The sequence below is a fragment of the Strongylocentrotus purpuratus genome, unplaced genomic scaffold (assembly GCF_000002235.5).
Source record: "Strongylocentrotus purpuratus isolate Spur 01 unplaced genomic scaffold, Spur_5.0 spur5_scaffold_8, whole genome shotgun sequence".
NCBI lineage: Eukaryota > Metazoa > Echinodermata > Echinoidea > Camarodonta > Strongylocentrotidae > Strongylocentrotus > Strongylocentrotus purpuratus.
In genome coordinates, this window is record NW_022145614.1 from 8,155,343 (window position 1) to 8,167,241 (window position 11,899).

General features: G+C 38.0%; 1 protein-coding gene across 1 annotated transcript in view; it reads left to right on the plus strand.

The window, feature by feature from the left end:
* The window catches only part of LOC752300 (palmitoyltransferase ZDHHC3), a 70,991-nt gene extending 59,092 nt beyond the window's left edge, over positions 1 to 11,899 (plus strand). Inside the window, exons 7-8 of the mRNA XM_030975439.1 lie at positions 3,070 to 3,203; positions 6,992 to 11,899. Coding sequence (XP_030831299.1) covers positions 3,070 to 3,203; positions 6,992 to 7,156 — 299 coding nt within the window. The 3' untranslated portion in view covers positions 7,157 to 11,899. The remainder of the gene's footprint in view (positions 1 to 3,069; positions 3,204 to 6,991) is intronic.

Sequence of the window (11,899 nt, forward strand, 5' to 3'; positions counted from 1 at the left end):
AAGAGAGAAAAGAAAAAAGTAATAAGATTAAGGGAGAAAAAGGAATGTAAAGAATGAAAGAGCAAGGATGAGGACGTTAAAGAAGACAGGATCTCGGAAAAGGGAAATTTAGAGAGGCTAGGCCTATTTACACAGCCCAAACACCATTTTGGAAATCATTGAATTTTTATGTACAACCATTTACACTAATGGAAAAACGCACTAAAAACAACGTTGGTGTTTACTCATTCTGATTTTGTTGTTGAAGGCCCGGTCACACAGATGGGACACATAGGGCACGCACGGCCAGCGCATTGAAAATCAGAAATAGTCGTGAGCCCGACTTTTGTCAGGATTTGGGAGAAGCTAGCGAGCTGACACCGAATGCATAGCGCGCTGTGCGTATACAGTGCGTGTGCTCCACGTATGTCTGGCGTTGGTCTAGCGCGCTCCGCGCATGTCTGGCGTCCTTTTGGCGTGTACATTCATGCGTTGAGCTCCGCGCACACTTTTGAGCATGCTCAAAAAATCCCGACGCACACAGGGAATGACGACGAATGCATAGCGTTGGTCCAGCGTTGGTCCAGCGTGCTCGACGAACGAGTAACGAATGATGACGCACACGTAGCGAACGACAATGCAATGGCCAAAGGTGCAAATTTCCAATGCGCTGGCCGTGGGTCCCCTATGCGTCCCCTCTGTGTGACCGGGCCTTGAGTAGAACACATGCACGACTTGTCGCTGCTCTGCACGATGTGATCGCTCAGAAGCAAGGAGAGTCATGGGACGCAAAAAATAGAATCATTCACAGATGTTTCAAGAGCGGGCATTTACACTGCAAAGTTCTATGAAACTCCTGCCAGCATTTTGTGCGGGAAATGAGGGTGGGGGAAGATTGAGATGGAGATCCAACTACGAGAGAATAACAAGAAGGCTGAGAGAGCAGTAAAGAGAACAGTGCCCGGAGGAGGGGGAGAGGGAGAGTGAGAGCATGGTGGAGTGAGAGAAGAAGAGGCACTTAAGCCAAAGTGTCATTGAATAGTGGGCTGTGTTTGTCGAGGCGATGCTCAAGTATGAATTTTGTTTGGAGAGGGACCGCCAAGTGGTATCCCACCCTGCCTTGGTGGTGATAGTCTGGTAAGAAGATAGATCAGTAGGGCTTCTTCCTCATAGTACATTTACATGGGATGTTTTTGTGATTTCCTCTTTTACAATGATTGGAAACAAGAAATGTGATCTGTTTGGCTTTGAATTGTGTTTTGTAGGACTGCAGTTTAAATACAAAGGATCAAATTTCATGAAACAAGCACAGCTTGCCCTAGCCTTTTGACAAGGCCTCGTGACTCTGGCTAAGCGGCTGAGATGAGTCTAGATACCCGGAGTGAACGCGCGACCGAGTGACGAATGTCACGAGGCCTTTTGGAAAGTAGGTTTCACTGCTCTGCATGAATTATTCATAGATACATATTAGCATGCCAATATGCCTACTTTGGATTTATTGACCAATCATAACGGCGATCTCCCAGTTGGCTTCGTTCGTGATTCGTTCCATGTAGAGGTCAGTGGTCTTAGCACGTACGTAATAGTTCATAGTAGGTCCATGTTCGTACTACGTAGAGTTTACTTAGTGAGTGTGTGTGTGTGTGTGTGTGTGTGTGTGTCTGTGTGTGTGATGGATACTATATGCTGACGTCGTGCGGGGATACGTTCGCTGGTTGGACGCTCCATTTTCTGAAGCAATTTCCAATCGGAAACAATGGTTAACATAAGAAATCCAAACCTGATTGATAAAGGCTACTTGGAAGGGCTTCTCGCTCTCTCGTTTTCGCGATTAGTCTCGTTTTAGTCACTCGGCGTCTATCAGACAAGTGGCCTTGTTTAAAGGCTAAGCTTGCCCTGGTTAAAGATATAAAGGTGTATTTCAGTATTCTGTTTTGGGATGATACATAATAATAATGGAAGATTAAATAGAAAAATTGTGATTTAGATGTAGAGGAATGGAGAGGAAGTAATTTATATTATAACTCCCCCCCCCCCCTCATCTCTCCCTTTCTGTTTCTCCTTCTCTCACTCTCTTGCGCTCTCTCTCTCTCTCTCTCTCTCTCTCTCTATCTCTATCTATCTATCCATCTCTCTCCCTCTTCCCATCTTCTTCTACCCCTCTCTTTCTATCCCTCTCTTCTATCCCTCTCTTTTTATCCCTCTCTCTTGCTCTCTCTCTCTCTCTGTATTTAATAGTAAGAAGTGGTCTGGAAATAGTTGCCACATTCTTTACAAGACAGGGGCATTTATCTGTCTTATGATGATTGTATCATCACCAACCTATTCCCCTAATTCTAAAGGTCCTTCTGATACTTGAAATATCAGAAACCTAATTATAATCATCAGTTAAAGTCTCTTCCTTCACCTTCCCTTTCAATGCATTATCCAGTTGGTTTGAACCCAAATATTATGAGGTTCCGTCTCCAATGAATTAAAGAGAAGGTTGAGAGCTCTGGTAAAGATGGTAAAGATGGCAAATAGTGTGTAAGCTTTTTCATTCCTTGAATGTCAGTTTTGAAGAGTACCGTTGTAGGAATGTCCCCTACAAAGGTCTGCTCTTTAAATGCCCTCATATTCATATGTGACAAGAAAAAGCTGAATAGTTTGGATCAAACTTTCTTGTTATATTTGATTGAAGTCCCATATACCTTTATCTATGTGCAGTGCAGCAAAATTAAGTCACTTCATGTTCATTTTTATTATTAAAAAATAATGTTGGGGTATACATCAATTCTTAAAGACCGTCAACACTACTGGGCCAGAAGGGATTAGACCACACAGCGAGGTCACTGACAGGTGGCTATCTCATTAACTCAGCTCTCAACTAACAGATCATGGGGGACCAACAGGCACCAATTGGGGAAGTTCTCTATATTGAGGGAGCAAGTAGCTACAAGTAGGACAGTGGGCCTTTAATACTACATGTTCATCCACTTTCAATTGCTTTCAGACAAAATCTTTCATAATGAAATTGCATGACCAGAACTCAACTCTATCTTTAATACTATTTTGTAATCTCTCTCATCTTTCTATGTCTCTTATTCTCAGGTGAATGCAGCTTTTTCTCGCCACCAGCCACCGTGATCTTTATGTTGGCCCTGACTGTAGAATCCATGCTCTTTGTTCTCTTCACGGCTATCATGTTCGGCACCCAGGTCCATGCTATCTGTACTGACGAAACAGTAAGTAACCATTCCATCTTCATCTAGGGGGGTGTTTCAGAAAGATCCTAAGTTTAACTTATCTCTAAGTTGGACTTAACAATTATGAAAAGCCGTTAGCGTCTTTGAAAATATTTTGTAAAAGTTATTTCAAAAAGCATAAAATGTGATTCATATTTTCTATTATCAAGGGGATTTCATGTTCTTGTCGTGGAATTTAAGAAAAGTCTAATATACCTGAATTTTTGCTTTTGAAAATATTTAATTTCAAGGCTTCAAATGGCTCTCCATAATTTTTAAGTCCAACTAAGAGTTAAGTTGGACTTGGGATCTTTGTGAACACCCGCTAGGTTTTATATATATATATTAATTTCAAAAGAGGATACCTGGCATAGGCTATATAGCGCGCTTCAAATAATGAAATATCTTGTATTTTATAAGCTTTAAATATTACTAGCTAATTCAATCAGATTTTTAGGAGTATGCTGGTGTCTACATGTTGTGTGTGTATGACAAGACATCATACCTCACAGAACCGTCAAAAAGGCTTGTTCAGATATGGCTGCAAAAATGCAACCTAATTAAACAAAAATATATATGATGAATGGCAACTGCGCGCAGCAAAGGACTTGCACGCATTCACTGAGCTCTGAGTTATAAGATACAGAAATATGAAGTGTTTTACACTTTGATAAAAACCCAGCAGCGGTTTTGCTGCGTCATGTCTGAACGAGCCTTTAGGGTGAGATGAATGCCCTTCGATTTTAATGGAAGCTTACAGCTAGTCATGCCGGGTAACATTACCTCTACTTTATCTTTCAGTGGTTCATTCATACCTTCTCTTCTTTCATGACCCAATTGCTCATGCACATTCATGTTTCTATGACAGGCCATCAAGTTACAGAGGATTTAGAAAACATGTAGAAATTCAAGAGAATCCCTCAGTCTTGCATAAGCCATATCACATAGTCGCCAGACCGGGTATAGCTTCTGTAGCCAACTTTGTTTTGGAGATGACATGTTCTTGAAGGCTGTTGCTTCTTGAACATTACAGAGGGGGAGGGAGGGAGAGAGAGAGGGGGAGAGATAGAGAGGGGAGAGAGAGAGGGAAGAGAGAGGGGAAGAGAGAGGGGGAGGGAGGGAGGGGGCGGGAGAAGGAGAGGGAGGGGGGGGGGGAGAGTGTAGATCTGGTACACCAGACTGTCGGACTTTGTATTGTTATAGTGAAGGAGGAGTGAGTTACAATCTAAATGTATTACTTAGAATACATTGCTTGATGTGCTATTCATGAAAGATCACACTGGAAGTCATCATCAGATGGGTTTTCAGACAACAAGAGGTTCTGAAAATTCCTGAAAAAATAAAGTCAGTTTGGGATTCTTTGAACAAATAACATAGTTGCTAACCAGTTTCCTGGCACCTAAATTGATTACTTCTCATCGTCTTGCAGATGACTCCCAATGACCACTCAAGGAATGTAAATGAGTGCTATCATTCCCTATGATCAAACCTATTGCAGGCTCCACTTCAATTGATTACCCTAAATCTCTCAATCAGAAGGAAAATCCTTATTTGCGAAATTCCGCCTCGATGAGGAGGTCATGTGAGCCATTAATAAAGGCCAACGATATTGCAGGTTGTTGCATTTCTATTGCAACTATCTTTTTCTTCCCCTCTCATCATGAATTTTCCTTGTTATTCCTTTATCTCTTCTCTCTCTCTCTCTTTTGTGCCATACTGACTTTATATGTATACAGTATATCAAGAGCTTTTCTTCTCTTTGATTTTGTATTTATCTAGTCTCCTAACATCTTGTACGACATTAGTCGTTACCCTCTTTTGTATTTCTCTCCCTTTTCTACTCTTTTACGGTCTTACTGTTTCTATCTTACAAAGTATTTGAAGTTCACTGTATTCTCACTATTCTTTCAGATACCCTGTCAACTTCTTTAATCCTTTTCTTATTTTTTCAATAGCTTATGATTTATTCATCTATCTTATATATTCCGACTACTTTTCTGTCTTGTGTTATTTTGTGTGGGCGTCCCGTGTCATTTATTTTGTCCATCTCACTTTCTATCTTTTTTACGGTACTTACTTCCCCTCTCTCTCTCTCTCTCTCTCTCTCTCTCTTTCTCTGTCTGTCTCTCCCATTCTCCTACTCTTATATCACTCTTCATACAATTTGAATCTCATGAGCATTCATTTACATAGATGTGCGTAACATGAGCCTGCCATCTCTAGGGAGTGGCCCTTGACTCGGCTTCTAGTCTTCTGCACTTCTTTTTAGAATGTCACGTTTTAGACAGCAAAAGATAAAGTGATAGTCAGTTTTTTTCTAGTAGGTCTTTGAATTGTCCTGAGACATCACCCCCAAAGCAGGGCTCCAGACTGTCTGTAGATTTGACAAGCCCTTGCACCCCTTGTAATTGGTGTGTTTACACTGCAAAACTCTGCAAAACACATATCGAGCAATAATTTGGAACATAATCAGTTTCAAACGGTGATTGTCAGCTATCCACTATTATTCATGAAATGAAATTAGTATTAAAAGTATTAACAATACAAATCCTGTATTCAGGTTCTATGTGTGTATGCCTTGAGTAAAGAAGACATTTTGAACAGTAATCCACACTAATATCGGTTTTTTTTTTATTAAAAAAAAAAAATGTGTGTGTGTGTAAAATACATTAAGGCATCATGAATGTCTTTGGACCCTTTGATTCACACATAGAGTAGAGAGCGCTGACCATATGTATTTGTGCTCTTCGATCAGCAAATGCGCATGAGAGAGAGAGAGAGAGAGAGAGAGAGAGAGAGAGAGAGAGAGAGAGAGAGAGAGAGAGAGAGAGAGAGAGGGGGGGGGGAGAGAGGGGGGGGGGAGATATTGGAAGAGAAGCAAGAGAGCGTGCGATGGGATGGATTTCCAGTTGAATAAACAAATGACTTTGAATATTGGTTTGTGGATTGGGAAGTATTAGGGGCTCAGAAGGTCTCATATTCTGGGCATCATCCTCTGGCTAGGGAGCCCATCGTGTAATTGATATATCTCTCGGCGCTTAAATCAGGGCAATTCATTCTTATTTCATGCTGCCGTTGTATATTTATGAAATGATAGTAATATTATACTCAGACTTCTTATAGCCTCCATAGGGGTAGCCTAAGTGGAGGGAATCCTGAGATAGGACAATTATTGACTGATTGAGTGGATGGAATAATAATTGCCACTCCTCCCCCTCACCCCCCCCCCCCTCCCCCCCCCCCCCCCAAAAAAAAAAAGAAGAGTGAACTCTGTTTCAAGAATGATATGTTTATGGACTCTTGAAGAACAGAAATGCAGCGATGACAGAAGCTTTGGGTATTATTCTAGGTTATCCTCTAAAGTCTCTGTTTTATAATATCAACATGTCAAATTTTTGTGGAAGTATATGAAAAAAAATATAGATTTTCATTCTGCACTTACTTGTGACTCCTTATTCAGTTTTGCAAAAGATCTTTTTCTAGGTTTAACAGACATGGACCCGTCTTATAAAGAGTTGATATTAAATCGCAACTTATTTGCAATTGATATCGATCACAACTATGTACATAAGAGATAGGACACTGCAAACTTGCGATTGATTGGAGGACTTGCGATTGAATCGTAAATTTTTATAAGCTGGGGCCCTGATTTGGTGAATGTACATCATTATCCAATGTTTCGATATTCCTTTGTTAATCTTTTTTTAATAAACAAAACTATTTCAAATCATTTCATTATTAATTTCTAAGTTTCTGTCTGCTTTGACCTTTGACCTCCTCCTATCCAGGGTATCGAGCAGCTGAAGCAGCAGAAGGCCACGTGGCAGAAGAAGACCCGTTGCCTCGCCTTCCGGATGGTCTGTGGCAGCAAGATGTCTTTAAGTTGGCTCAACCCTTTCTATACGCCCAACCACAATGCAGGCAAGGAACTCACCTACATGTACCATGTATAGTCTCTGATGACATCGCAGTCATCGCTTCTCTCAGGGTCCGATTGTGAATGAATGGAAAGACCCAATGCCATCGGCTAGGCCAATGCAGCCTAGCCTAGCCCAGCAAATCTTAAATTCTTTGTAGAATATATCTGACAATACCCAGTAATGAAGCGTCATAAACACTCTTAGAACAATTAAAGTGCCTGTGAATGTAATGGATAATTAAATGGCTGACCACCATGAAACTTACCTAGGTCGGCCCTGTGATGGCAGCCCCAAAATTGTTGTTTTTGAGATGTAAATTTCCTTGATTTTATTGACATGAGATGCATTATATCAAGTTATATATCTTCACAGTGATAAGAAACTTATATTATTCTAGATGTTACTTTTTTTTAAAGGTCACAATTTTTTTTTTAATAGATATCCAAAAGGGTCACTGGGTAAAACCTAGGGGTTTAGACGCTCGAAAAGGAAGTGACATTCCAGCTGTGAATATAGAATGAGAGGGAAAATGAGAGTGCTTCACAAAGACTAAGATCGACTTTAAGTTGGACTTAATTATGGCAGGTCAATCATGTCACTGGTTGCTCTCTCCATTGCTCTCTCAATCATGAACTTTATATAATATTTTTTATATAATATGAACTATCAAAAATTGTAATTCTGTAGATTTGTTAACATGAATTGTATGTCCCTTGAGAGACCAATGCTAGTAAATGGTGAGAGAAACAATGGCATGAACAGCCTGCCATAGTTAAGTCCAACTTAAACTCGATCTTAGTCTTTGACAAACACTCCCATTAGACGTATACTATTCACATGTAACACCTACGATGGGTTGTCTGGATGCGACACACGTAATCTCTAAATGAAGCAGCGAGATCGTGGTGGAACCATCGGGTTAGAAGGGTCCTAGCATAGGGTAGTCTATAGCCATGATCATCTACATTCCTTGCTGATATTTACACCAAAATTCACCCAAATTATGGATGATATATCAAAGCATCTCGCATATGTATCTTTTGATATGAGGAGAGCAACGTGAGACTACATTGAATGCCAATTTTTCATTTTGCTACCATAACTGTAAGTAGGCTTTGAAACAATGCATTTGTATTTTTTTTTTAATGCAAAGTTATGCACATCCTTCTAGTTGAGATTGATTATGCTTTATGCACTTCATCAAATCCTGATCATATGTGTGAGTACATGACAAGCTCGACTTACAGTGGTGATAAAGATGTTTTAGGGCTTTCCACAATACCAGATATTGACTGGTAGGATGTTTGGACCGCAGAGGAGTTATATTTTCCCTCGTGATCATACATGTCTTTTCCCTCAGTGATATGCCACTTGGTGAAAATACAACCCTTTGGGAAAATATGACCCTTTGTCAGTCATTTTTTTTTTAAATATTGCACACCCTACCATTTGATATCTGTATAATCCCCCACATTGCGTCTATGCATTGAGAGTGATTGATGTGTCAGTGAAATGGTTTATGTTGCTGTGAGAGCATTAGCTCAACCATGTCATCATGCAAAGTCCACCCATAGAGGTTGTTGGGAAAGAAATATCTAGGGAAATTTGTGATGAAATATAAAATTTATATATATATATAGAGAATCATGCAGTATAATTTGTGCATTATTTGATAACAAATAATGTGCCAATAAGATTTTGAAAACTTTTTTGTAGAAATTGGACCTTTTGTATGATTAATAAACGTAAAAACGCATGATAAATTAATGATATTTTATATTTCGATAAAAACCACCACAAGGATGATATACCGGTAACTGTTCTATGCAGGACTATCATGTCTTATAGCTTCACTTTAATTTAATTAGTGGCTGAAGTATACCTTTCTTCTCTTTAAATTTTGGGTTCATATTCTTAATCTTATGGGTGATGGTGGTGTGGAAAATAGATTGTAGTGTCCGTTTTTGTAGTAGGCTTGATTTTCTCCTGTTTTTCATTTTGCTTTAGCCATAGCATGTATAGATGGTATGATGGGATATAACCCACTCATACTAACGATTGGCATACAAAATAGTAGGAATATATCTATCTTATCTTGCTATCAATTAGACTAGACTTGCTTCATTTCAATGCCAATATTACAAGCTACTAAGCTAGTGACATATTTGAAGGCTATTGCATTTTTTTAATGTGGCACGCACTTTGATTTTGTTTAATCTCAAGTTATCTCTGACTTGATTTTCTTCAGCTGATTATTAAAGGTACTGTCATAGGAATTTAAGGCAATATAATTTTCAAAATGGAAATTGTTTAGGCTTCAGCAGGGGGATTTTTACAATTTAAAGTATATTTGAAGAAATGATGGCTTAGAGTTGATTGTAGTAGTGCAATGAAATGTTGAAATATTTGTTTTCATGTTAGGGACTTAATATCTTCATGTTTGTATCTTTAGAAATACATGTATCATGTATTTATCAAGTCAATGCATTAACTTTTGGAAACAAGATGGCTCAAGGAGGCATCTGAGCAAATCTGTGGTGTGTCTTTCTGACAAGGATGGTAGGAGGCCCATCAAAAATCGTCATTCACACATCACGATTGTGCTAGTCATGGCAGGCAGGCATGCACCCTAAGTTTTATTTCTACCCTAGGTATTATGTAGATCCTAGACACTGCAAAAACCCAAACACTTAGCCAGCTTTTGCAAATCATTAATGACAGCAGTAACCGTGGGAAGAACTTCCAAAATGGTAAATCTGAAGCAGCTTGCACATTGAGTTTCTGCTTTTACAAAGGACAACAGAAGATTCTTTTGTTGGTCAGATGCAGCCCTTTGTTAAAAAGATGCAGGAAAGATACACCACAGGTTTTGCAAAGGTGCCCGCTAAAGTTTAGCTAGTGCTAGTACGTGAAATAGGTGACCATGTTACTGCGCTTTACTATTGCTTATTGTAATGTCAATGTGATAGATTTTCTATCGCCATCTGTCTTTCACGCAAGAGGCGTATACATGTACAATTATGTAGATAATAAGTACCGGTAGCTTGTCGTAAATCTTTAATGAATTAGTTAAAACTCACGAATTGCCTTACCACAGAGTTGATTATACAGAACAATTTATATGAGAGAGATTTGAAAGATGACTTTATAAATGAATCAGAATTTTCAGGTACTGCTATTTTTATGGTTATTTCATTGTTATTTAATACAGGATATAACCTGTGAAAATTCCTCTTGAAAGTCGTAACTTTTGATATCACTTGAAGGTAAATTCAAATCATGTACTTTTATACCTACTTGGCCCTGCTGTAAATTAAAAATCAAACTTGAAAATGGAGATTGCTCTTTTCTATTGCTTAGTTTTCCTTTCCCCTCAATATTTTTTTAAAAGCATCATTTATTGCAAAAGAGAAACTTAGGTCTGTATACATTACAAAAAAAATGTTCTTGTGAGATCCTATTAAAATTGGACTTGCTATATATATATATATCAATATTGATTGATATTTTGCATGATACAAGAACAAAATTATGGTGCAAAAATAATTCACAATTGCATTCACACAGATAGTATGAATATAAAGAATAATGCAAAATGCTTTTTTTTAGAGTAGAAAATCATGTGCATTAAAACGGTTTGAGTAAATTTGTTTTAAATTATTTATGGTGCAAAACATGTATACTTTGATATTTTTGTCTATAGGATAGTACTTTATAATGGTAAAGCGTATAGGGTGAATGGTTTTAAATATTCTTATTATGAATTCGCTACTTGAAATACTTTGTTGTACTTTTGTTTGTGTTCACTATTAATGTTTTCTGCACCTGGAATATGTTCTTTCATTCTCTTTTGTTGCCGATGCTGACATGTACGTTCTTGCTGTGAGGATTCTTGTTGGGTAAAATGTGTAGAACCAGAATGAAAAGTATTAAGTTATTATTACATACTTCTTTTGGAAAGAAAGTGTAAGAAAAACTGAATTACTTGTTCAAATGAAAGTAATCTCTTATTAAGTTTTAAGATTGATAAAATTGACATATTTTACTTGATCTGGGCTCTCATGCATATAGTTATATTTAAAGACAACTTCAAAAATGGAATGCAAGTATCAAATAAGTGATCCTAATTGGTTGAAAACGAAATTTCATTATTTGTTTAAGTTAAATAAACACACCTTCCGATGCAAAAGGGCCCAATAGGAAAATTAAAGTATTAATTTGTATCTTTGTCCTAAGATAATGAAACATAATGTCAAATGTAGAGATCTACTTTATGTAATGATAAAGCTATAAATAAATGATTGGAGTGTTGCTTTGGATAAACAGAATAATCAGTGTAAGAAAGATAGAAGGTTCATTTATGCCTACTGCTTTTATATGAATGTATACAGAATAGTCTGTTGTAACTATGGTGTGGGAAACACACTCACCATTTGACTACTTTTTATACAGTGTTTTATTAGAATGACAAACTGTCAAAATCAGGATCGAGCAAACTGAAAAAATGTAAGAGTAGGTCGAGTGCTGGGATAGATGTAAGAATTAATTGTGAGCTCTTTCTTTCTTGTTGTGTATGGAAGAATATTGTAGGAAAAATATGTCCCTCAAATGCCTTCAAAGAAAACCATAAATATCTTTGTGTTTTGAGAATTTTTCCATGTCAGAGGGTTAGTAGTAGAAGGAATATAATAAGTAACATTTCAATTGCGCAGTTTTTTCACCAACCTTCAACAATGTTAGTGAGTCACTTTAATGACAATAAATAGCTGAAACGTT